Raw genomic sequence first — 27,306 nt, 5'->3', positions numbered from 1 at the left:
GAAAGCCCTCTGGCGTTAGCAGGGAGGGAGGGAGAGATACAGGGTTGGAGCCAGGGTTCCGGGGGAGAAGTTGGGGGGGGTGGCCCTCTGCCACGCCACCCCCTCACCTCGACAGCTGTCCAGCTCTTGTAATTCATTGGCTTTCCCCACTCTGCCTCCCCCTCCACCCCCATCCCGTGCAGTTTAGGCCCCCTGCCCCACCCTCTCTAACCTAATAAGGCCATGCCGTGCTCTGGAGACTCGTATAAAAAGCGAAGTCTTCGCAGGGACTCTGCAGGACGCCGGAGAGAGGAGACCGGAGTCGTCCAGCGCCCGCAGAGAAAAACAGCATGGCCAAAGAGTGGGGGTACGCCAGCCACAATGGTGAGTGCGGCAGGCACAGAGGCCTGGGTCCCGGACACTGCTGGAGGGGCCTGAGATTGCTCAGAAAGGGGGATACTCTAGGGAGTACCCGGCGTCGGAGTGGGTCAGAATTAATATCCACTGAGCTTTTCAGGTGCTGACACTTGGTCTCCACTCCTAGATTCTTAGTATTTTCCTTGCAGGAAGCTCAGGGAAGCTCAGGAACTGGCTTTAGAAATCTCACCTCACCTTAGATGGAAGACAGCCTTCAGTTAGGTGGCTGATTGCACCTCAGTTTGTGAGGTAGACAACTGCATCACCTCTCTGAGGCAGATCACTGGTATGAGATCTCTACCTGGCCTGTGGCTTCTACCAAACTCATGGTAAAGGGAATACAGGTTGCCCTGAAAATTATAGCCACAAAGTAATGCAAAAACATCTGTGGCCAATAAAGTCCATCTCCCAAATGAGCCTTTTAGGCCACATTTCTGAGCCAGCAGGAAGAATACATGGAGTTAAATATAATCTCTGGGTGTACTGTGAAAGAAAAAAAAGATGCATTGGTCTTAAATGCTGCCTTGTATTGCCCAATCTGAACCCTGAACCCTTTCATAATCACTGTCTGACCTCTGTGTATTTTGCTGGTTTAATCAATTAGAAAAGGGTCGTGAGTTGTACTGCTAAGTATATCCCCTTAACTCTCTTTCTAGGTCCTGACCACTGGCATGAACTTTACCCCATTGCCAAGGGAGACAACCAGTCACCCATCGAGCTGCATACTAAAGACATCAAGCATGACCCTTCTCTGCAGCCGTGGTCAGCATCTTATGATCCTGGCTCTGCCAAGACCATCCTGAACAATGGGAAGACATGCAGAGTGGTGTTTGATGATACTTACGATAGGTCAAGTAAGTACAGTACTTAGGTAGAGGTACAAAGACACTTCCAAGGTTTGTATTGGCAAGACAGTTTATGAAAAGGCATAAAATCAGTGGGCAGAGGGAGTGCTTCATCCTTGAAAATGGAGATGACACTCAAATTGGCTTTTAGTTAAGGAACTATATGCATTGAAGAGGAATGTTTTGCATGCTGACTTTCACTTGGTTGCTGCAAATGGCCCCAGGCCCAAGCTACACATTGGTAACACACTCCTGAAATGGACAGTGGTGGCAATGATCATCCACATTAGCATTCTTTGGACACTCCTGGCTTGTGGCTGAGAGTTCTGGTGCTTCTTGACCATGGTCTGGAGAGAAAGGCTCTACTGGAAAGTCCCTCAGATTCCATTCTACAAAGCAAGAAATCAAATAGGCCCTTTCCCCTCCCCTCCTGCACCGAGTACCTGGGAGGAAGCCAATCCAGGGGAGAGAATAGGCCTTTGTTTGGGTCATGATGACGTGGTTCAGTGTTTTCATGGGCTTTATCTGAATAATCTCTTCTGATGAGAGTTTCTAAAGCCTCTACTTCTTCTTGGTAGTACTTGTGGATATGAAACTGGAAAAGTAACATGATTTAAAAAGTTCAACATATGCTAAGAAATCAGTGAAATCAATAAAGGTGATTAACAGTGCTTTATTTCACTGTGAGTTTATAATCTTCCTTTAATAATTTGATGTAACTGCACAATAACTGTTTCTGAAAACCATATTTTTAACAAAGTTGAAAATACTCCTGTTGACATAGTATATAAAGGAAAGTTTTAGTGGTACTCTAACCAAGAATGATAAAGTCATATTTCCTTCCTATTAGAGGGCTCCAAGCAAAGAATAAGAAGTTTGCATCTTCTTAGTAATTTCATGATGCTGTCTTTCCCCTACCCCCTTTACCACTGAAATCAAGCTCCATTTTGAAGAGAAAACAACATTAGGAAGCAGTTATTAGCTTGCATCACATGAAAACACCATTTTTGTACGCAAAAAGTCAAATATTAGTGTTTCATGGTTTATTCCAATAAATTGGACTCCAATATTCAGATGAGAACTATTCAAATAATTAGATTAGAAAAGTACAAATCAAACCACTTTCTCCCTTATGACCAAGCTCCTGCAGGTCTAGCATTATTCCTTTAGAACTGATCATGGTCCCCCTGCTACCCTTTGATTGTCATTTTGGCCTAGTTTTTATTGCTAAATCTTGATATTAGGGCTCCTACACAGTCTTCAATATTTCTTTTTTTTTCTTGGTTGGTCGTGGGGCTTGAACTCTGGGCTTGGGCGCTGTCCCTGCCCTCTTCAGTTCAAGGCAAGTGCTCTACCGCTTGAGCCACAGTGCCACTTCTGGTTTTCTAGTGGTTTATTGGAGATAAGAGTCTCACGGACTTACCTGCCTGGGCTGGCTTTGAACCACGATCCTCAGATCTCAGCCTCCTAAGTAGCTAGGATTATAGGCGTGAGCCACCGGTTCCCAGCTCTTCAATATTTCTAGAAGTTATCTGAGGCTTAAATGACTCCCTAGGCTAGATGAATTGAGACCAAATTAAGTGACAGTTTGAAATGTCTATGCAGGGAGCCAGGTTAATGTAACCAAGAATTATCAAGTTTACCAGCAGTCTACATTGGTTAATTTCCAGGAAATTTTCTGAGTTTTTCCATTTCTAATTATTTGGGAGATACCATGTAAGTTAGATGTGGATGAAAGTTCTTTTCTGTCATCTTAAGAAAAGTGTAATCACAGTAAGACAGGCAAAGGAATTTCCTTTTGCACAGTGTTTACTATGCCGGCTTGGTAAGCTTGCTAAGGTATGTAATCTTAGTTAATCTTCACAGCAGCTCTGAAAGTGTGGAATTATTATCACCTTCTTAGAGATGCAAAAATGGGTTCAGAAAAGTTTAGCAACTTGCTTGAGATCACACAACTATCAAAGATGGAGACACGAATGGAGCCTCAATCAATCTAGTCTGGCTCTTCTCAACTGCCCAGATCTGCCCACCACTGACCTGTTCTTTGGCCATATGCATCCTGCTTATCTCTCTATTTATTTATTTATTCGGTCATGGGGCCTGAACTCTGGGCCTGGGCGCTGTCCCTCAGCTCTTCAGCTCAAGGCTAGCGCTCTATCACTTGAACCACAGTGCCACTTCCAGCCTTTTTTGCTTATGTGGTGCTAAGGAATCAAACCCAGGGCCTCATGCATGCAAGGCAAGCGCTCTACCACTAAGCCACCTTCCCAGCCCCCAACCCCACAATTTTAATTTTACAAGTGTTAGACAAGACTTTCTATTGTGAGAAGGAGTGCTTGGGAATGACTATGTGCCAGACAAACTACTTGTCCCACTCAAGTTTATTCTTTAAAAGCACTCGGGTAGCACAGGGCTCTGTAAAAGCTATGTGAACTCACTGTTGACCCTCTTATCTGACTGTAGTGCTGCGAGGTGGTCCTCTCTCCGGACCATACAGACTTCGCCAGTTTCATCTTCACTGGGGCTCCTCAGATGATCATGGCTCTGAGCACACAGTGGACGGAGTAAAGTATGCAGCAGAGGTAGGAGAAACTGCCCTAATCGATTCTAGGTCTTACCCAGTGAAAACTGACCAATTAGAAACAATATCCATAGCAAGAAAACAACATGTGCTGCTTTTGCTTCAAGACTGATATTGGAAAATTACAGCATAAACGAGAATCTGCCAAACATGACAGACTAGATGACAAAGTATGGAATGATGCTGGGGAATATCGTGCATACGCATTTCCAACCTTATGTTAAGAAATTACATAGTTGTTGACATAACAAAAAGGCCGGGGTCCTGAAAGAGAACCCAGAATTATAAGAATAGCTAACACTTATTAAATGCCTACATGTTGTGTTCACTTGATCCCCTCAGCAACTCCATACAGGGGGTGGCAAATGAGGCAACCGAGGCATAGGGGCACATAGCTGATGAGTGCTAGACCGGGTATATTTTATTTTTTTAATGCAGCTTTGTTTCGGAGCTCATCATCTTATCTAATATCCTATACAGCCCCTTTACAAGAATAAAGCAATAGCATCTGCTAACTGATTAATGCTCATGTTCTAATCTCTCAGCGAAGGGGTGTGTGCATATGCATGTGCGTATGTGTAGCTTGTATCAAGGCAGGGAGTTACAAATGGAAGAAGGCCCATTCTCTACGTATCTCTTTATGAAGCCATGCCTGTAAGTAGGAATCCCTGCCCTAGAAGCGAGGATCGATTTCTTTCCCTAACTCACTCTTTTCAAGGTCAGGTTCTGGTCAGCATAGAGACAGGAACAGGAACCTGGAGGTACTTTGTGGACATTCTTTTCAGTGGAATCATTTGAATGCTTAATTGTTGGTTAGATGTAAAGCAACCCAGAGTACTTGACTGTAATCATTCCCTACAGCCCAGCTAGGGAGCCGGTGGAAAGATAATCATTGAGAAGAGCTTCCTCCACAAATAGGAAAGATGAGAAGATTTTTTCCAGATGTGGCAAAGGCTTTGAATTTGACCTTCGTGCATGGAATTATTTCATTCTGTTGATCCAGAATGAGATATTTTGTAACTACTTAAAAACTATTCTTTGGCCATTCTAAGTAACTCAATATGGGAAACTTTAACTGGTGTTCATGTTCTAAATTAAGATAAGGTTGCCACCAGGATCTAGACCTGTCAGTAAAGGGAGATACATTAACATTTTCCCCCAAATATTGCATGCTAATATTTAGAAATGTATCCACTTCTGTGACAGGGTAAAGTGATAACCTTCAGATGACATATTTTTGAGCTCTATTGTGGATCATTTCAAACCCAATTCCTTATTCCTGGGATTTACCTTATAAACTGCCTTTTATGCTTTTAGCTCCATTTGGTTCACTGGAATCCGAAGTATAACACTTTTGGGGAAGCCTTGAAGCAACCTGATGGAGTTGCTGTGGTTGGCATTTTTCTGAAGGTGAGGTGAAAAGTAACCATTTATATACTTTTTTTCTTTGAAAATTTAGTTCCTTATCAATGCTTAAAAGGCCATGAGTTTTTTTCTCTGTTCTGGCTTAAAGGACAAGTGTGTGTGTGTGTGTGTGTGTGTGTGTGTGTTTGTGTGTGCATGTTTGTGTGTATGTTAGGGACAGGCTTGTGATAATGGGGGCAGTGGAGGAGTGTGCTCATTATCTTTTCCCACTACTCCATTTTGACTGCACTGGAAACCAGCAAAGCTCATGCTGAGAACTTCTGTGAGGCCAAACGCCTGGCTGAACATCCCCTCAGATTAAGGTGGCCACCATCCACATGATTCCAGGCTAAGATAGCACCAGGAATGTGTGTGTTGTTCAGCCAACCTTGGTTTAAAGAGGACTTAGTGTTATTAACACATGAATTTACTGGTAACATAATCTAGATTTTAAGCCACAAGTGACAATCTGGCTTCTTTCTTTTTGAGTGACCTAATTTGTTTTATGTTCTGAATACATTGGGTCAATTTTAGCACTTGCATAGGAGATTGATGAGGCCTAAGACAAGAAGAGAATGAATTTGGTTTTGGATAAGTGAGTCTATTTTAGCTTTAACTCTATGAAAAAAAAAGTGGAAAGATGTTAAAGAGAAGGTCAAGGACACAGAATTAGATCAACATGTAATTTTGTGGTTTTGTACTTCAAAGGACTGGAGTCCCAGTTTAGACCAGAAAACATGTACTCTAAAATCTTGGAGGAGAAATAAACTTATGTTTTGTCCGGAGCAAGATATTCTGGCAGATTTATAAACACTAGTTGCATGTAGATAGATCAAAATCAGTTTGTAAGACCATCTTAAATTACGGAGAAGGGAAAAAAATGATGTTGGATTTCTGTTTTCTTTATAGATAGGGCGTGAGAAAGGCGAGTTCCAGCTTCTTCTTGATGCTCTGGATAAAGTTAAAACAAAGGTAAAAGAAAAACATCTTCCCTTTTCAAATAGAAAGCAGACTTCAACTTTCTTTTGCATTTTCAAGTAGTCATTAAGTTTGGTGACTGTATTAATCAAACATATCAAACTAAATGTCATTATGTTTGTATATATTAAGAACTTCCAGGATAATTTCACACGTATCATTTTATTTGGTTGTCTCAGCCTATCAGATAATGGCTTTGTTAAAATAGTAAGTGAAGGAGAAAGGAAGTGGCTGGCTTTTTCCTCTTTCCAACCATACTGATGCACAGTATCACAGACAAGGCTGGTCTTTTGTTTTGTTTTCTTATTTTTTGAGAGTTTCCCTTATATAGCCTAGGTTTGCCTCCAACTGTTGGTCCTCCTGCCTCAGTTTCCTCAGAGCGGGAACTGCAGGCGTGTAACACCATATCTAGCTGAAAGCTGGTCTTGTTAATCCTTGTCAGGAGGACCCATACAACTCTACAGTAGAGCGAGTCTTCTAGCTAATAGACAGATTTTTGTTGTCTTTGGAGCTATTCTAATTAGCCACTATTAAATTTAGCCACTATAAGAAGTAGTCTAAGTTTAACATTTAATAAAAATATAAGCTTCTTTTTCTAATGATCATCAAGAATCGAAACTTCAACTTAGATGAAATAATATTGGAACCTTTCAGATCCAACATGAGTTTGCCCTTGTATGAAGTGACAGAATTATAGTGCTACTGAGGGTAAAAACAATAAAGCAAGCGATATTACAATGATTGTACTGGATTAAATCACAGCATTAAAAACCAGGCTCCTGTCCCTTGGCCTTTTGTTTCTGAAAGGCCTGAAACTTATTATAACATTCTGTTTTATATTTATAACTTTCTAAGAACGGCTCAAGTCGGTAATCCTAGCTACTTGGGAGGTAAACATCTTGGAATAATGATTCAACGCCAGCCTGGGCGAAAAAACAAAAGTTTACATGATTCCATCTCAACCAACGGCTGGCTGCGTGGTCGATGTCTATTATCCCAATGAAGAAGGGAGTAGAATTCCAGGCCTGTCTGGGTATAAAGCCAGACTATATCTCAGAAAATAACCAACACAATCGAAGGCTGGAGGAGTGGCTCAGGTGGTAGATTGCCTGGAGCAAGTGTGAGAACCTGAGTTCAAATTCCAGGACCACCAAAAATAGATAAATAAACAAATAAAGGGTTTCTTTTTTTTATTTTTAACTTAATGGTGAGACTTTGGGAGAGGACCACGTTTATGTGCCCACGCATGCTCTCTGTGCCCGTGTTCTCTAGGGCAAGGAGGCACCCTTCACCCACTTTGACCCATCCTGCCTGTTCCCGGCCTGCCGGGACTACTGGACCTACCACGGCTCGTTCACCACTCCACCCTGCGAGGAATGCATTGTGTGGCTGCTGCTGAAGGAGCCCATGACCGTGAGCTCTGACCAGGTAAGCAGCAGCCAGATCCCCAAAAGCACCTGGACTTGCATTGCTGACTGGGTGTGGAATTTACAGATGCTGAATTGAAAATAGGTAGTTGATAAACCAGCACTTACCAACATGCTCAGCTAGAGATGTCAGCTAGCCCTGGTTAATTGCACTCAACCTGTTCAGCTTTCTCAAACTCGGCTTCCCGAGGGTACCCAGATTAATGCAATTGTTTAAAGGTGATTGTAATCATGAACAATGACTGACTGTATTTATGAGTTTAGACTCATGTAAGTCTTTGTTCACATGAAATGGTTAGGAGATAGGAGAGCAAACTCAAGCCTGGGAAGGTACATGGAATTAGAAAAGATTTAATATGTTAGTGAAGAGTATTGTATTTCTCCAGTTTAGCACATAAATACACTGAGACTCAGAAAGACCAAGTAGTTTACCGTGAATGCAACCAAGTATAGGATCCTCATTCCAGTTCTGTTTTGTCTTCTAATAGTTCTCTGCCCTTCTTCTCAGGCCTCTCTATTTCTTTTTACCCAAAGAATGTTCTAGCAATGGTGACTAAGAAGCTTTCAAGGAAAAACTATTTGTGAGAAACAAAGAGGATGTAGACATGGAGAACACAGTGAAACATTCTAGAATGTGCAGCAGATTTATTCTAATAGTAAAAAGAGTTCACCATTCTATTTCTTGCCTAAGACAAAAGATTTCTTCCAGTGAGGACCAAAATATATACATTGATATTCTTTTAATCAAAAGATCAGATCTGCTCAGGAGACTGAGGTCTGAGGATTGTGGTTTAAAGCTAGAACGGGCACAAAAGTCCATGACACTCTTATCTCCAATAAACCACCAGAAAAACGAAGTGGCTCAAGTGGTAGAGCACTTTGCCTTGAGCTGAAGAGCTGAGGGACAGCACCCAGGCCCAGAGTTCAAGCCCCAAGACCGACAAAAAAAATGTAGACTCTACTTTCTTTCTGCTCTTTAAAAATAATTGACTCCATGAAGTTACACAATGAAAGACTATTAAACTTATTCATAAATGCACCAATATGCTAAATTGCCATCACCTTCTTAAGAAAGTGTCTACTCCATACTGGACCTTGAAAATAAAATAAATAAATAAAGTGTATTACCCATACCAAAAATAAATGAATAAAATTCAGAAGAAACTCAGGAGAGGAAGGATTTGATCAGAGCCTTTGATGATCTTGGAGTAAATAAAAGAAGGGAGGTTTTACAACTGAAAAAAAAATTTATGAACTAGAGCCAGCTGCTCTGGACTGGACACTGGCGCAGGGTTCATAGCTTGCTTGTACTTCTTAGAAAGCCACTGGCTTCTCACTTGGTTGCATTGTGTGCCTGCTGGGTAAAAAGCTTTGCTAATGATCTACCCCTTTCCCTTGTAGATGGCCAAGCTGCGCAGTATCTTTTCCAGTGCTGAAAATGAGCCCCCGGTACCCCTGGTGGGGAACTGGCGCCCACCACAGCCCATCAAGGGCAGAGTGGTGAGAGCCTCTTTCAAATGAGGCCCTGGAATCGTGCCCTCTTCATGAAAGGAAACCTGGTCTCTGGAGAGCTTGGGTCACCGCCTCCTGGTGCTCCTCCGAGTATATTTCACTTCTCCACAGCACGAGAGGCATGTGGGTGATGTCCTACCAAGACATCACAGTTACGTTGACAAGATCTAATCTGAAAGCACGAGTTTCACACATTGCCTTTGTAATAATCATCTTTTCTATAAAGCAGTATTTCTAGATGGAAGGACAAAGGAGAGAATAACTAGTGAGTGCCATTTCTTTTCCTGGATCTTACATTTCCCAGAACCTTGTGTTTCCTGTCCTATTGTGATTGGTCCAGTTTTCAGAAGTAGGAAGGCTATATGTGAGAATAGAGGTATAAGAAGGTCATATAGCATCAGCTACAGATTAAAATGATTGTGGACACCAGGAATTGAAATGATCACCTATTTATCTCTTCCATAACATCATCAAGAAGTTCATCATTTACTCACACTTCAGCTACCACCACTCTGTCCTGGATTATCAGTGAAAGGAAAACACAGTATGACCAATTGTTTTAAAAATAGTTGATCCAGTGTTTGAGTTTCTTCTTCATAGAGATGGTTTTCTTTACCTGAAGCAGGGCCATTTTTTTTTAAATTTCACTACTTTAATCCTTGCATGCTTATTAAAATAAAAGCTGTCTGTGATAACTTTGGAATTCAAGGTTGGAGTGAATATTATCTAGAATAGAAGGAATGGACAATACTTGGAGCAGAGCAGTTGTACTGATCACCAATACCAATAAAGACACAGATGCAAAACAAAACAAAACAAAAAACCCTCAGAGGTTGTATGTTTAAAATGGAAAAAAATGTTATACATAACAAAAATGGAGTGAAACTGAGAATGATAAGCTCTGTGTGTGTGTGTGTGTGTGAGAGAGAGAGAGAGAGAGAGATAAAGGACTCAAGTTTGAGTTGGGACACTACATTCCCTAGTGAGGGAATGAGGTAGTGACAAAACTGTAGACTAAAGGAATGCACAGTAAGGATTTGAGAACATGAAATAGTTCCCAGATGGGGCTGGGAAGGTGGCTTAGTGGTAGAGTGCTTGTCTTGCATGCCTGAGGCCCTGGGTTCGCTTCCTCAGCACCACATAAGCAAAAAGAAAAAAGCCAAAAGTGGCGCTGTGGCTCAAGTGGTAGAGCGCTAGCCTTGAACTGAAGAGCTGAGGGACAGCGCCCAGGCCCAGAGTTCAGGCCCCATGACCGGACCTTCCCCCCACCCCCCAAAAAAAGAAATAGTTCCCAGACACTGCAATGTTGGTTAGGATTACTTATATTTATGGGCTTGGAATCCAGTGTGATTGTAGCTTTTATGTCATTTTTTTTATAAAGAGAAAAGCCCATATGTTTAAACCTTTTGAACATTTATAATCGCCACACTTAAAGACTAATTTTGCAATTAGTGGCTTTTATCATCTTTATTTCTTCACTGGTTAATACATTACCTACTTCAGTAAAATGGCAGCAAAAAGTTCATTACCATAAGGAAAGGAACACAGCATTGGGTCAGGAGAGTCCTGAGATTCTAAAAGCCAAGTCACGTGGCAGAGTCCTGCGAGGCTGCAGTTATTTAATAGATTACCACTTGGGTGAAGCAAAACCAGGTTGGTCAGTGTGAAGTGGCTGTGTTAATTAAATCCCTTGAAATTTAGAAGGTATGGAGCTTTGATCATTAGTGTTAATATACATGCTGATTCTCTCAAGGTACTTACTTGGTCATGTTAGTGCACTATAGTATATATATGCATATATAGACATATATCTATATATCTATATCTATATATGTGTCCAGGATTCACTCTGTGTGGGGCAGGAATATGGCCTGATGCCATTTAGGAGAGGCTATTATTCTAGTATACAAGTTGGAAAAACACTGGATCCAAGGAGCTGTCCCTAGACCATAAGTTTAACAAAGGCACTGGTATGAGTCTCACACATTGACATTTTCCATGTCCCCTAATGCTATGTTTCCCACATGATAAACACTCAGTGAATATTGAATAAATATATGACATCATGAATATAGAGGTGGCTAGGAAAATTGCTCATCTTCTTGAGCCATGCATTACTCAGCATAGTTGTTTTAAAGCTGGTTTATATGCATCTTGATTAGTTTAGAACTTCTTAGAAAATGATCTCCTTAAGTATTAGGTGGTGAACCTTCCAGCAGAACATATTCTGAGTAATTGCTGGTACTTATAATTATCAACCTACTGAAACCTTCCTCCCAACCTTCCCCTGACTTCACAGAACTGCAGCATCACAAATGTGCCCTGGAATGCTGAAGTCATACTTGCATCCTGGTCTTCCCTGGGAAAAACAGTCATACTTGAGACAATCATAGGCTACAGAGGCATGGCCAAGAGCTGCTGAGGTAGAAAGGTTCTGGTTTCTTTCCACTTTTGTTTCTCAGAATGTTGTTTTTGCCCATATCTTCACACTTCAAAATAAGACAGAAAGTAGTTGGAAATAAGTGTTTCCTAGTAGTCAGATGATCATATACTTACAAAGCTTACACATGGGACAGCAGCATCCTGAACTTACAGAATATAGAGTACTAATAGGAGTGTAAGTATATAACCATTACCCTTTTAAATTGGAGATGGTTTATATTTATGAAAATGCAAATAATGAGGTCTCGATCTGAAAACATTTAAAATGTATAATTATTAGTGAATATTTTTGTGACATATTCAAAGTATTCTACAGACTATGTAAAACAGACAACATCCATGTCTAACTGCAGTCACTTACACACACACACACACACACACACTGTCCAACTACAAACAGGCATATTTGTTGATGTTAATGCATCATTTACCTAAATAAGAATTGACACAAATAAAATTAGTATAAAAATAATGTGGTCCAAAAATGCATTAAATACCATATTGATAGAAAGTTAATTAGTTAAAAATTAATTACTTTCCTAGTTTCTCTCCTTGTTTCATACTAAATGCCATGCTCTTGGCATGAGCATATTATTTGCCAGAGGAAGAAAGAAAGAAGAAAAAAACGAGAAAAAGTGAAATAACTGTGAATATCAGCTTTAAAAATTTTCAAGTTTGAAAATGCTGATACAAGGCCACAGGATGACCCATTGCAACAATGATAATCACAAGACACTATGTTGGAAATGGATCTTACAACTTTGGAGGTGAGGAGTGTGGAAGGTAGTGGAGAAAAGGGATAGTGGGAGAAAAACAAAGGAAGGGGTAACAATGCTGGACAAGAAATGTATTCATTACCTTACTGATGTAACTGTAACCTCTCTGTACAGCATCTTTATAAGAAAATAATATTTCAAAAAATTCAACTTTGCCGGCGCCAGTGGCTCTCGCCTGTAATCTTAGCTACTCGGGAGTCTGAGATGTGAGGATTGCGCTTCAAAGCCAGCCCTGGGAGGAAACTCCGTGAGACTCCAATTAACCACCAGAAAACCGGAAGTGGCGCTGTGGCTCAAGTGGTAGAGCGCTAGCCTGGAGCTGAAGAGCTGAGGGATAGTGCCCAGGCCCAGAGTTCAAGCCCCAAGACCAATACACACACACACAAAAATCGTTTAATGTATACAAGCTTAGTGGTTAAAAAAAGAAAAAATTCAGGTAGTTACTTAAAGACTTAAAATGCCAATGAGAAGGCATAATCACGTTCTCATGTTATTTTCCTCTAGGACACTAGATGGCAGCAAAATAATTACAAAAATGATGGAACCGAAAAGCCTTGTGTTTTTATGTTATTTTTCAGAGTAGTTACAAACAACAGAAATGGAACTAACACATTATTTCCTTTTTAAAATGTTTTTCTTAGCCATTAATATTTACAAAAGAAAAGATAGTGAGCACTGTCTTTTGAAAATCATAGGTGCTAAACACAAGGCCTGAGAGATAAGAGGGTAGTAGTTATTGAACTAAAACTTAAATTAATGAGAAATGACATTTGAAAGTTCTATTTGGTATTGAGACAGTCACTGAATCCTGACTGGATATAAATGTTGGTCACCTTAATCTCTATGTGCCCTTTTCTTCTGCAAATAGGAATACCTATTTGCTCAAAGGGTTGTTGTAAGAACCAAATAAGGTCTACATGTACACCACTTGGAATAGTCATTCTGACACTATTCTCAATAAGAGTTAAATCTTTTTTGGGTGGGTAGGGGGCAGGGGAAAAGGACAAGACCTTGCTATGTGCCTAGTCTTGCCAAGAGTATATGGTCCTTCTGTCTCAGCCACCTGGGTACTGAGATTACAGGTGCATGCCATCACAATAAAGTAGAGTGAACATCAATGAAGTTTTCTACCTCATTGAAGAAGAGGTAGAATAATATTGAGTAGATGTACAACTACTGTACAACAACCTCTGTACAACTACTCAATATTATTTTTTAAAGAAAAATTTTAATGGCTTATTTCAGTAATAAAGAGTTTTAAAATTTTTTTGCAACATCATGAATCCACATATTCTCTAGTCAGATTATTTTAAAGGAGGTACTGGGAAAGACTCAAATCTGCTTATTATTAGGGAGAAATGATATGTAAAAATAACAATAACAATAAGTAATAAACAATAATGACAACAACAATGAGTAGGATATAGCAGGAAAAAATCAGATGTGGCCATACCAGCACATTCAGAGGAGGACCAGAGAAATTCTTCAGAGGAAGTTTCTGTCTCAGGAGCTTCAAACCTTATCTGAACAAGTGCACAATTAGCAGAAAAATACTCAGAAAAAAATAAAAAAGCTGAAGTAGGAGAATATAGCAATCACTTTAAAATTGACTTTCAAATGTTGATGAAACAGAGTGCTGTGAGAAGTGGGAAAAAATCTATCATAATAGTAAATATGGAAAGTCTCCTGCCATGAAATTAATTTTGAAGTCATCTGGGCATGTCATAAAACCAGAATGGTTCAGGAAGAGGTACAAATCCCATCTGGGAAAGAGGGTTCAACTTTCAGCATGATTCAACTCTAATTGAACACAAGAACAGTCCAGGCATGAAATTCATGATTACAGAAATCTCTAGAGAGTGAATGAAGGCCCGGTGGATGTGAAGGTGTTTAGTAGGTGCAGCCACCCGACAGCTTGACCAGGTAGATAATCACAGGTAATCAGCAGAAGCAAGAGCGAGTCTAAGTGTGCAGCCACAGCGGATCAGACGCACTGCTGCGGCATAAAACTCAGTGATTTAAAAGCTAATTTTAGCCAGGTGAGAAGCTGCACTGCAGTAAACAGGGAATCCAATTCTCTTGCGTGTTGAAATCATTCCCAGGTAGAGAAGGCTGGAACTACTGGGAAAATGTTTTGTCCATGAAGTGTACATGTTCCCTGTTGCTCACAAATTTCCATCATATTCATAGATTCATTTGAAATTCGGATGGTTCAGAACACATTTGTTTTAAGAGAAGTTATTCCCTCGAGGTACTAAATCCCATGAAAGTATCATACCAATGGAAGCCTTTGAAATTAGGAAACACATATTATTCATAATTCTTCCTCTGAGTTTGGTGAGCAGTTTAAAGCAGGACGTAAGGACACGAGGACCTAACATGGAGCAGACCCCAAACAGGGTCTGGCACATGGGAAGAAGATTGTGTAGCCACACAGAAATTTAAGAGCAGGACCCAGTGCTTCTGCAGGCCATAGTTCTGTGATTACACAGGAGCTGAAGTTCTTCATTTAGGTTCTAATTTAGGAGTAAAAAGAATATATTTAAATGCTACGTGTGATGTAAGTGTGTGTGTGTGTGTGTGTGTGTGTGTGTGTGTGTGTGTAGAGGAAATAGGGGTTATGAGGATAAACTTAGAGCCAATAAAATTTACTTTTCAATCTCACTTCTGTCACTCATCACTTACTGAAAGACTAATTTTAAAAGTCCCTCAGGCCTAATTTTTTGATTTGCATAATGCAAACTTAAATATGTAGAGCATGATGCTTGAACCATCATAAACCTTATTAAAAACTACTTTTTTTTAATTGTGAAAATACTGTACAGAGGGGTTACAATTGCATGGGCAAGATAATGAGTACATTTCTTATCAAGCATTGTAGCCTCCTCCTTTGTTTCCCCTTCCCATCCCTTCCCATTCTCCCCCCCACCCCCCACCCAATCCTCCCCATCCCCCCTCCCAAAGTTGTAAAGTTCATTTTCAACATAAGGTCTTGTACATCCCATTGTTGCAATGGGTCCACCTGTATCCCTACTTAAACGATTTGTTTTTCCCCTTCCCCTCCACAAATTATACCAACATCAAATACAGTGAAAGCAGGGGTTATACTGTGGGGGAGGGACATACATAGCAACAAAGAAATAATCTTATAAATGTGTTAGAAACAATCGCATGAAAGAAAAAAAATGTGAATACTTATCTTAGGGTTCATTTCCCTAACATCACCTTATCTGACCTTAAAAACTAGTTTTAAATAGAAATTTTTTTGTGCAACTACTTAAAGATAGTAATTTTAAAAGTTAAAAAAAACACTACCAACTTCAAAAAAAAAGCCTAAAAACTAGTTCTAGAGTTTAATGTGTTTCTGTTGGCTTTGGGATGTGTGCATGCAAGGAATCATGGGAAAGTGAGGTTTTGTGAAGGTAAGAACTTTATCTCGTACTACAGAGACATTGGGATCAACTTAGAATCTGGAACCTGTGAGAACACAAAGGTATTTGTTGAACGGAAGGATGGATGGATGAATGGATGGGTGACACTTCTAACATACTGAATGTCCAGGCTAGCTTATGAATGGGTGGGAGTACTACTATTTGTGCAACTCAAGCTTCTGTGTAAAGTTTTTAAGAGTGTCCATGAAAAAAGCAATTTTACATATATTCAATCCTTTTACAGTCAAATTTAATTTTAAAAAACTTGATAAGTAGGCATATTTTAGAAGATAGAAAAAAAGGGTTCTCTACCCAGATGTTTGTTTTTGTGAGCATTGCATGCTGAGGAGGGACATTGGCAATGATACAATATGACATTAGACGCTGCTGACACTAAGTGACACTCTTTATAAGTGACACTCTTTATTCGCATGTTTTGACTTTTGCACTCTTTCTTTTCCAGAAGTGAACCTTCAGTTTCTCATGAATGACTTTAGTTTTCCATTTAATTCAGTTCTGTGTGAAGATGCTTATAGCAGTTGTATATTTGTAACAAAGAATTCTATTTACTTATTATTGTTATTATAAAGGTGATGTACAGAGGAGTTTCAGTTATGTAAGTCAGATAAAGAGTACATTTCTTTTCTTTTTTGTGTGTGAGAATACCATACAGAGGAGTTACAATTACATGGGCAAGATAACGAGTTCATTTCTTATCAAGCATTGTTGCCTCCTGTTTGTTTCCCCTTCCCATTCCTTCCCATACTCCCTCTCCCCCACAACTCCTCCCCTCCTGTCCCACCAAAGTTGTAAAGTTCGTTTTTTGAGATAATGACTTGTACATCTCATTGCTGCATTTCTTTCTGGACAATGTCAAGCCTTCCTTCCTTCACTCTCTCCCAGTTTTTCCCTCCTATCTCCTCCCACAAGTTGTATAGTTCATTTTTAACATCGTGTCTTGTGAATACCACTGCTTCATTGTTTATCTTTTATCCCTCCATTTCTAGAACCCTCGTTCTAATTCAAATCTTGTCTCATGGTCAGAGATCAGCAAAGTATCATACTTCTGAAACTTCAATAAACATTTCTAAGAGATGCATTTCAATCCATCACAGCCCAGTACTTTGAAAGTTCTTACCCTTCTCCGACAACAGCTTCTCATAATTATCACTTGCCTACAGCTTAGCTTTTAATGTTGTTGAAAATCAGGGGCGTGGGGTGGGGGGAACTTTCAACAGTTAATTTATGCTAATAAATTTTTTTGAAAAAAGAACTAAGAGAAATTCTGTAAGAGCCTTATAAGATTTAAATTTCTTTTGGGTTTACTATTCACATATTTATCTGCAACTGGAATAAAATAAAGATTTGAAGATGTAGTGTTTCTATAAAACAAAACAAAACCCCCCACAACTTTACCTCAAATAATGAATTGCCAGGGAATTTTTTAAAATACACACACACACACACACACACACACAGAAGATGGCATTTTGTGGCCCAACTCATAACCTGGTATATAAATGTATGGCTGCCCAAGGGAAATGTTTTCATTTAATGACCTTTCATAAGAGAAGGTCTAATTTCTTTCTTTCCTTTCTCTCTCTCTTTCTCTCTCTTTCTTTCTTTCCTTCTTTCTTTCTTTTTTGTTTTTGCTGGTCCTGGGCCTTGAACTCAGGGCCTGGGCTCTGTCTCTGAGTCTCTCCGTGCTCAAGGCAAGCACTCTACCACTGAGCCACAGAGCCACTTCCAACTTTTTCTGCTTATGTGGCACTGAGGAATTGAACCCAGGGCTTCATGCATGCTAGGCAAGCACTCTACCATTAAGCCACATTCCCAGCCTGAGAAGGTCTAATTTCTACCTTTTAATTTGTTTTCTTTAACAAAGAGCCTGTTGTCAAGATTGTGAGGTTCACTAAGCCTCTGGTCCTTAGGAGCTTAATTGATATAAAACATTGATTAGACCTCAAGGGAGGTGGAGAGTTTCAAAGGAGTTATGAAATAGCCACACACTTACACAAGAAAGTTAACAACTAGAGGACAGTGCTTTTAGCTAGGCAAGAAAACAAAACACAAAACTAAAAAACACAACACAAACAACAAAAAACAAGCCCCCCATAAGCCTATAACAATTCAATATTTGATATATACTTTAAATATATGTGCAAATGTCTTGTAAAAAAGCTTTTTTTTCTTACCCAGACATTTGCTTTTCTTGTTCAAAAATTTTTAAGGCTTTAAAAAATTTATTGTCAAGGTGATGTACAGAGAAGTTACAGTTACATAAGTAAGGTAATCAGTACATTTCTTGTCACACTTGTTAGCCCTTCCCTCATTTTCTCCCACTTTTCCCAGCCTACCTTCCCACCCAGTTGTACAGATCATTTCTAACTTACTGTCTTGTGATTATCGCTGTTGCATTGGTTCCCCCTTGTCCTTTGTCTCTCCGTTCTGTTGTCCCCATTCCCTTCCCTAATTCAGAAAATATATACACAATACCAGGATAGCAAAATCAAATACAGTGACAACAGGGGATAATCACAGGAGAAAAAAATACAAAAGAAACAAGAAATCACATAGTACATTAAAAACAACAACAACAACAAAACCTCTTTTTGAAAGGGTTTCATGCTTTTCAAAGGCGACAAGTATGTGAGACCTAAAAGTAGGTCAAGAAACCACCCGACCCATTAATTAAAAAGTAGGAAGAGAGAGCCAACCTCCAAACCTTGCTCAAGAGAAATTATACAGAACACAGATGTGGCCACCGAAGGGAAAGGCTTATCAGTTTCATGCCTGAGCACAGGACTCAGCACACAGTGCGGGTGTGGTACATGTTACACAGAGATATGAGTATCATTGGAAAGGAAAAGCAGATACCAGGACCAAGGGGACTGAAGAGCGGCAAAACACAGCTCTGGGTCAACTGAGGACTGTGGCCAACAATGATTTTCATTCTTGTTTTGAATGATGCAGCCCCTTGGACATAGTTCTTGAATATGATCTTCCAATATACACAAAATGCTTTGCTATTATAAGACATAAACAATTTTAGCAAGTGAAAAAATTAACTATGAATGCAGGGACTCTTATTTGCTTTCTGCCATGGAGTGGCTCATGACAGATCTCCCTGAAATGTGTGGCGGGCCTGGAAGAGGGCCGGGCCAGAATGCTCTGCTGACAATGCCAGGCTGTGGAGTAGTCTCCTTCCACCTGGTCTACTTTGGTCTGTCCTGTGGTTTCTTACCTTGCTGTTGTTATTTCATTCACAGCCTCACCAAATAAGTACTACCTCGGAGTAGAATACAATAGTTCCATACAAATCTTAACCAAAACAGAGCAAATAAGACTGTCATGAATTAGTGCACTATAACACATAATTTTGACTGTCTGGATTTGACCTTGAGTTTGGTAGGTTTTGGATTGGTTAGAATTTGGTTCATTTAAAGATGGAGAAAGAGGAGGGAGCAGAGGAGGAGGAGGAAAAGAAGCAAAGGAGGAAGGGAAGGAAGGAGGGAAGGAAGGAAGAAGGAAGGAAAGAAGGAAGAATAGATCAGGTGACACTCATTATTGTGTTCCTTCTGTCCACTAAAAAATTTTAAGATAATGTTGGCTTATTTATTCAACTGTATATTTATGTTTCAGATACTACACTCAGGTAGAAGAGAAAGATAATTATGTAGAATAATTTTGGGCAATGTGGTTAAAAACACATAAATACAGCAAAGATACATAAAGAAAATGACATGGAGGCTCAAAATGAAAAGCAATATTCCTTGTTTATGTAATGCTTTTATTTCCCCAGATTCTAATTCTGAACAGTTCAAAATTTGAAGACATCTTTTCATACCTCAACATGCTCATTTTCTGCTTTAGAATTAAGAAGATGAGAAAACAACCAAGCAGGTGTGTGTGTGTGTGTGTGTGTGTGTGTGTGTGTGTGTGTATTTAAATTCTATATTGGAAGATCATATTCAAGAACTATGTCCAAGGGGCTGCATCATTCAAAACAAGAATGAAAATCATTGTTGGCCGCAATCCTCAGTTGACCCAGAGCTGTGTTTTGCCGCTCTTCAGTCCCCTTGGTCCTGGTATTTGCTTTTCCTTTCCAATGGCACTCACATCTCTGTGCAACATCTACCACACCCGCACTGTGTGCTGAGTCCTGTGCTCAGGCATGAAACTGATAAGCCTTTCCCTTCGGTGGCCACACTGTGTTCTGTATAATTTCTCTTGAGCAACTTTGGAGGTTGCCTACTTTTTAATTAATGGGTCAGGTGGTTTCTTGACCTACTTTTAGGTCTCACATACTTGTCGACTTTAAAAAGCATGAAACTCTTTCAAAAAGAGGTTTTGTTGTTGCTGTTGTTTTTAATGTATTATGTGATTTCTTGTTTCTTTTGTATTTTTTCACATCTATATTTTGACAGGCTTCTAGATTCCAGTTCGTAACACTGAATTCATTGTGATGCCTTCCGTTCTTCCTGCATGGAAAAATGTTAGTTTGTTCTTGCTACTAACAAGAAGTCAGAAATTCCCCATACGGAGTGATCATTTATAATCAAAAGAGAGTCCAATCATGTGGTGAAGCTAGTGTTAATCTATTCGAGCAATTATCATTGGAGCATCAAAGCCATCATTGAATGTGTGTCTAAGCAAAAAAAAAAATCAAACAACTGCATCAACAAAACCAGACAGTAATCCCAAATTACAAACAAAAGTTTTTATTTTTCTACCCAATCCATTAAACAAACCCCCTTATTCATCCAAAGGAATATCATTGGCAAAGCACTGTCCAAAGGCTCACATTTTGCTGGCTGCACACATGCATATATAATTTTTTTTATCTAGACCTTGGGCAAAATGAATTACCTGATAGATTATTTTTCTTTTTCAGTGCTGGGAATTGAAACTCTCACTCGAAAGACAAGCACTCTGTATGGAGCTGCATCTTTAGACCTTTACCTTATAGATAGTCTCATGACAGGGTTTTACAACCTGAATACAGCTGTTCCACCCTTCACCCCAGTCTCACTGGTTATCTGAGGGTATACAATCTAAAGTACCTGGTGAATTCCCTAGATTCCGGAGTATCAAGCACTACACATACTATTTTTGACACCATGTTTGAATTCACTGATGTCTCTTAAAAAATCATATAGAGGGGACTCTTTAGAGAAAGGTTAAATATTTCTAGTGATGGTGAAAATAAAATCAGATAAGGAATTACTTTTTTAAAAGCTTGAAAAGCAGTTTCCTGAGGTGTTTGAATTGAACGGTTTATTAGATGTGAAGTTAGTGGTATCTTTCTCAACACTCTAGCAGTTAAAGGGAGTTCAATAGGAAAAGCTAATAATGCCCAGCATGTTGCCATGATTTTGTTGTAGAGGGCAGTGCAACATATATAACCTTGAGGTATTGTCAGGCAAATCCATGTTGGCTCTTGGGGAGAACACGCAGCAGATAGCTAAGGTCTCAGACTCTGAAGCAGGCTGTTTTGGTGTCTTATCCTGAGCTCTGTCATTCCCTAGCTGTGTGCCAGAGGTAAGCTAACTTACCTCCATATCTCAGTGTCCCTGGCTATAAAACAGGCTGATGCTCAACAGGTAAGAGTTGCACTGGTGCGTACTGAGTTTTCAGCAAGTATTATTTTATTTGTGTAGGATCTCACAAATGTTTATTAAATGTTTTTTTTTACCTTAGTTAGAGAAACAAAAAAGTCAATCTATCATTTGCCAATGGAAAGTATAATGACCATTATATCATTTAGTCAACCAAAAATAACATACCAGAACTGCGCTGGGGCAAGATCTTCTTTCTCATCATAATTGTCTAGAGCTAGAATTTGCCTCCAGTTCACAAATAAAGTAAGTAAAGTTGAAGGAGATTGCTTAACTCATTCAATATGATGCCACAAAGACAGATGAGAGCCGGAATAAAAACTGAGATCATATCACAAAAATTGATTCTCACTTTGTCATTCTATGCTCCTCAACTAGCATTACAATATCCTCACAGAGTAGCTACCAACAAATAATTCATCAACATAAATTTATTTAACATCCTGGACTACATTTCACATGTGAGCGCCAAAGCCTGAGAATGTGAAACTAATCATAGAACAAGCTGAATCTCAACTCTTGGCCACTGTGTGAAGCTGACTCCCATTCTACTATAGAATAAAGAGGCTCAGTGCCAAGAGGGCCTCCAGATGACATTGTGCGTTAGGAGAGGGAGTTGGGATCTTCCTAATAGCAGTTAGATAGGTAAAAGCAAGGAGGTGGGAAACAGCACAAGGTACCCTGATAATGGCTTCGTCATGTTCAAAATAAAGAGGTTGGGCCAATTAACTCTAGGCCTGGGTGCTGTCCCTCAGCTCTTCAGCTCAAGGCTAGCGCTCTACCACTTGAGACACAGCACCACTTCCGGCTTTTTTTTTCTTTTTGCTTATGTGGTGCTCAGGAATCGAACCCAGGGCCTCAAGCATCCAAGGCAAGTGCTCTACCACTGAGCCACCTTCCCAGCCCCCCTCCTTTTTTTTGTGAGTTGTGGAGCTTGAAATCAGGGCGCAGGCACTTATGCTTTTGTGCTCAAGTCTGGTGCTCTACCACTGGGGGCCACAGCGCCACTTTAGGATTTTTGGTGTTTAATGGGAGATAAGAGTCTCCCATGGACTTTTCTGCCTGAGCTGACTTTGAACTGTGATCCTCAGATCTCAGCCTCCTGAGTAGCTATGACTACAGGCATGAGCCACCAGTACCCAGCGGATTCTTTCCTAATGGAGTTGGTATCATTTTTTTCCTCCCAGTGGCTTTCACATGCAACAAGTCAAACATCTTCCTCGGCATCACGACCTACCAGCTTCTGCTTTCACGACTTGTCTCCTCATCCTCAACATTAATTCTATACTCATAAGCTTTTCTGTTCTAGAAGTCTCTTTGCTTGGAGCCTCTGCTGAAGTGCCCTTTCCCCAATCTTGCCTCAGTGGTTCCTCAAATGTCACTTCCTACCACAGGACTTTTGTGCCCTCTGCATCTGAAGTAGCCTAGATTCCCTTCTTATTCCTCCTCATTCCTGTTTCCTTAGTGCTCATTGCTAGAGCTGGGACTTCACTTTACTGTGGTCTTTTTCGTTGTTCGTTGTACTCTGCTTCCTCCCATCCCTCTGCAAACCCACTGCAGGCAGGGAGCTTCTGGACCTGCTTCCCAGCTGTAGCTCTGGTGTGTGATAGCACTGGACAAGAATGGTCAAACAAGGGGGTGGGGTGGGGTGGGAGATGGGAAGGGATGGGAAGGGGAAACAGGAGGAGGCAACAATGCTTGATAATAAATGTACTCATTATCTTGCCCATGTAATTGTAACTGCTCTGTATGGTATTTTCACACAAAAAAAAAGAATTTTGTAAAGCACCTTTTTTCCCTTGAAATGAACGTATTGTTGTATATAGCACACACATATGTATATACATATACATACATATATTATGCATGTGCATATATATGCACACATTTATATATATATACATTATAATATTACTAGGCTAATTGCATGAATATTTGTAGAGACACATTGACCTATCCCTTTTTTTAATTTAATTTTTTTGTGTGAACATACTGTACAGAGGGCAGGATAATGCGTACATTTCTTATCAAGCATTGCAGCCTCCTCCTTTGTTTACCCTTCACATCCCTTCCCAGCCTCCCCTCCCACCCCCCCCACCCAATTCTCCTCCCCTCCCCCCTCCAACCGCACCAACGTTGTAAAGCTCATTTTTGACATGACAACTTGTACTTCTCATTGTTGCAACAGGTCCACCTGTATCCTTAAACGACTTGTTTTTCCCCATATCCTCCACAAGTTATACTGACATCAAATACAGTGAAAGCAGGGGTTATACTGTGGGGGAGGGACATACAAAGCAACAAAGAGATAATCTTATAAATGCGTTAGCAACAAATGCATGAAAGAAAAAAACATTAAAATACATATCTAAGGGTTCATTTTCCTAACATCACATTATCTGACCTTTTCCACTTGACTCATACATATACTAGATATTGCAAATAAGGGAAACCATGGGACCTATGTTAAAAAAAAAAAAGAATTGTCAAATGAGGGAGCATCCATTGTAAACACAGAGCATTCAATAGAGCTTGAAACTGAAAGTAATAGCTCACATCTATTAAGCTGTCATTACTGGCACAGGGCTAAATCCTTTCTACATATTATGTCGTGTAGTCCTTAACTAGAGTTTTATGAGGTCGGAATTGTCATTCTAGGTTGTACAAAAGGGAAGTTGAATCTTAGCAAGAACATACAATTTGCCAAGGTCAGAGAGATAGTAAGTGGGCTCAGATTCAAAGCCAGTCTAATTTTAACATAATGTTATTTGTAACCAATTGACTTCTATCAAGAGAATCTGCCATTGCTTCTATTCAGATTAATACAACTTCATAAATTAATAGAGGTACTTAGAATTTAGGTACTGGTCCTACTCACAGAAGCTTGGCTTAATAAAAAAGAATATGTGAATGTGATAACATGGATGCTCCAAAGATTTCCTCCCCATGAGACCCCCCCACCAGCAAAACCAAAGCAACCACTTGAGACTAGAGACTTTCACCTCTTCAACTTTCACCTTGAACCTGTGGGGATGTGTACTGCATTCACAGCGTCACATGTATTTATTTAGCAATGTGTAGCCAGATGTGAAGAGCCCTCACTTCCTCAGATGATTGTTACATACTCACTCACTGAATACTTACAACCACATTCCCTCTCTCCCTTCCTCTCTTTTCCTTTTCGGACAGTTTTTTAATATAGCCCAGACTGGCCTCAAACTCTAATTTTCCTGTCTTGAGATTTCCTGAACATTGGGATTTCTGATGTGTGTAACCACATCAAATTAGGAATGTAAATTCAGAGTTGGGCTTCAGACTTAGATTTTGAGGGTTTATTTATTTATTAATTTTTGGCTGTGTAGCCCAAGATAGTCTTGGCTCATCTTCGTGTTTCAGTCTCCCAAGTGCTGAGATTCCAAGTGTATGCCAACGTTCCCAGTAGGATATGGCAAAACAAAAACCTAACTTCTAATGAAACACAAGTATACAAGACATATTGGTTTTATTCCTAAAATTCCATTGTTGAGTGTCTGACAGTACAGTCAGCTAATTATCATAGCCTGCAAAGAATACCCTCAGAAAAATGCAAGTATCTGATCGACATGAAGGCCTAAACACCTCTACCTTATAAGGAAATGTGTAGGAAAAAAAAACACCAAAGGGTAAGATAACCACTGCCACAGATTCAAGTGGATTAAAACACACTTGGATCTCTCCAGAGAATCAGGAGGTTAGCCACTTCCTGCTGTGTGGTTAGCATTAGACAACACCCCTTCCCCCAATCCAACAGCAGCTCTGTCTGAGGAGGCTCGCTCCCTAACGCAGTAGAGACAAGGAAAATCCCCAGCACAAGACTCTAGCTGGGTGGTGTTTAAGGTTTGTGAGGGGTATTTAGTAATGAAAGAAGGCTCCCTCTCCATCCTTGTAGTAAAGCCACAATTAGCTGGGGAGGAAATGAGAGCAAGGGGTCCCGCTGCTTTTAAAGCCTTCCAAAGCCCACAGGATCCTTACACCGCCCCTTCCCCCTTTACATTCACTGACTTTGCATTGATCAATGGTCATTTCCTCCAGAACCGTGGAGTCTCAGCTGGGAGTCCCTCTCCTTTGACTTAAGTAAATATTTGATAATTATATAAATAATCAACCCCCCCAACTGTATCAGAACAGAGACCCAGTAGCTAAGAGGCACAAATAAAACCTTCTTATCTTGTGAAGACTCTAGACATCTAAAACATTCAACAGTCTTTTGTCGTAGCATTCCCAGACTTCCGAATACCCACATAAACACGGCCAAGAAATTTTCTAGTCTTAAGAGCAAGGAGATCTAACAGTGAATCACATTTGCCTGTGTAGAGCTAGCTGAAATAAGCACTAATTCTGATCGTTAAGATTTATTTACTGTAATTTACCTTTTTAAAAAAATTAACCTGTATATGTTAGAATAATTGCTATCAAGGCCTATACAAGTAGGAAAACTAGTCTGCTCGGTCTTCAGTCTGAATTGTATGCTCTCAAAGAGACCACAGAAGAAACTTCCCTCTTTTTTTAGGTTTCTGTGGAAATGTTCTCTTAAAATTAGGATAGGAAAAGCGAACCTTTAGGTCAAGGAAAATGCTTAAACACAAAATAGTAACTTTTACATTCATAGTCCAAAATGTGTAGCTTTGGATGCGAGGGCGATCTGACTGCGACATCTGTCACCCATTGATCGCCAGGGTTGATTCGGCTGATCTGGCTGGCTAGGCGGGTGTCCCTTCCTCCCTCACGGCTCCGTGTGCGTCCCTCCCGAAGCTGCCCCTCGGTGGAAGAGGACACCACCCCCGGAGAGGAGGACCGGTCTTCGGTCAAGGGTATACATACGAGTAGCTGCGCTCCCCTGCGAGAACCTCCAAACAAGCGCTCAAGAAATGTGTAGCAATCCACTGAGGCAAAATGTCTTAGAATCCAGCAAATCAGAATGCTGGGGACCCAAAAATGTCTTCAAAATACTTTCCATGGTCTTGGGGAATGAACCAAGAGCCTTCTGTACAGTGCTACCCAAGTTATGCTCTCAGTTCTTTTATTTCAGTGTTTTTGAGGCAAGGACTTACGGTTATCTTTCCCAGGGTAGGATCCTCCTGCCTCTGCCTGTGGCCTGAATTACAGGTATCCCACACAACAGCGGGGGCCTTCAAAACCCCCAAACAACTATGCTATTATTGCGCTTAATTTCTTGGGTATGACAGATACGTGTCCTTGGTCAGCCAGGAAAGTCTCACTTCTTTACTGAACAAACACGAAAACCATGCCATTTTTTTTTAAAGATGGTTTGGTTATTTTTAAGCATTGGATACACTCCTAGACTCCACACACCTCCATCCCCTCAAAAACACAACACACACAAAGCAACCTGTTTTGGCCACAGAGAATTAAGAAGGGAGAGAAGCAGGGGAGAGAGGACTTCGTGGGGCTCCCTCAGCCACAGCCAACAGCCCGTGCAGGGTTCCCTGCGCGCAGCCAGGCTCCAGGGCGGGGCCCCGACGGTGGCGCCCTCCTCGCGTTACCCCGCCGCATCCAGCAGGGGGCGCCGGCTCCCAGCGCCGGGGCCGCGCGCTCCTCGGCGCCCCAAGGACCGAATCCCTACTTGCCCCAAGGTCAAAGCTCCCCAGCGGGCTCCCCAGCTCCAGGCCCGGGATCCTAAGCGAGGGAGGTCTCCGAGCTGGAGGCTGGCCCGCCGATCAGGCCGACGGGGCCGGCAGGGAGGGCTCCCGGGCCGGTGAGGCGCTCACAATGGGGACCGGGGATAAAATGCACCCGGGGGCCCGGTCCCAGGCAATCCTCGCCGGGCGCCGCCACTCGGCTCCCGGGAGGGGGACGGGCGCGCGCCGCGCTCCGCAGCCCCAGTTCCACCGGGGAG

The 27,306-nt window shown here is 40.8% G+C and overlaps 1 protein-coding gene across 1 annotated transcript; it reads left to right on the top strand.

Annotated features, from left to right (window-relative positions):
• Positions 1–286: 286 nt before the first annotated feature.
• Positions 287–9,375, top strand: Ca3 (carbonic anhydrase III). Its single transcript, XM_013012596.1, has 7 exons — positions 287–363; positions 1,053–1,250; positions 3,705–3,823; positions 5,140–5,232; positions 6,136–6,198; positions 7,477–7,632; positions 9,033–9,375. Exons 1-7 carry the CDS (start codon positions 330–332, stop codon positions 9,150–9,152), a joined length of 783 nt encoding a protein of 260 aa, XP_012868050.1. The 5' UTR covers positions 287–329; the 3' UTR covers positions 9,153–9,375.
• The last annotated feature ends 17,931 nt before the right edge of the window (positions 9,376–27,306 follow it).

Source organism: Dipodomys ordii, unplaced genomic scaffold, assembly GCF_000151885.1.
Source record: "Dipodomys ordii isolate 6190 unplaced genomic scaffold, Dord_2.0 Scaffold17, whole genome shotgun sequence".
Lineage (NCBI taxonomy): Eukaryota > Metazoa > Chordata > Mammalia > Rodentia > Heteromyidae > Dipodomys > Dipodomys ordii.
This window is presented reverse-complemented; position numbering and strand designations above follow the sequence as displayed.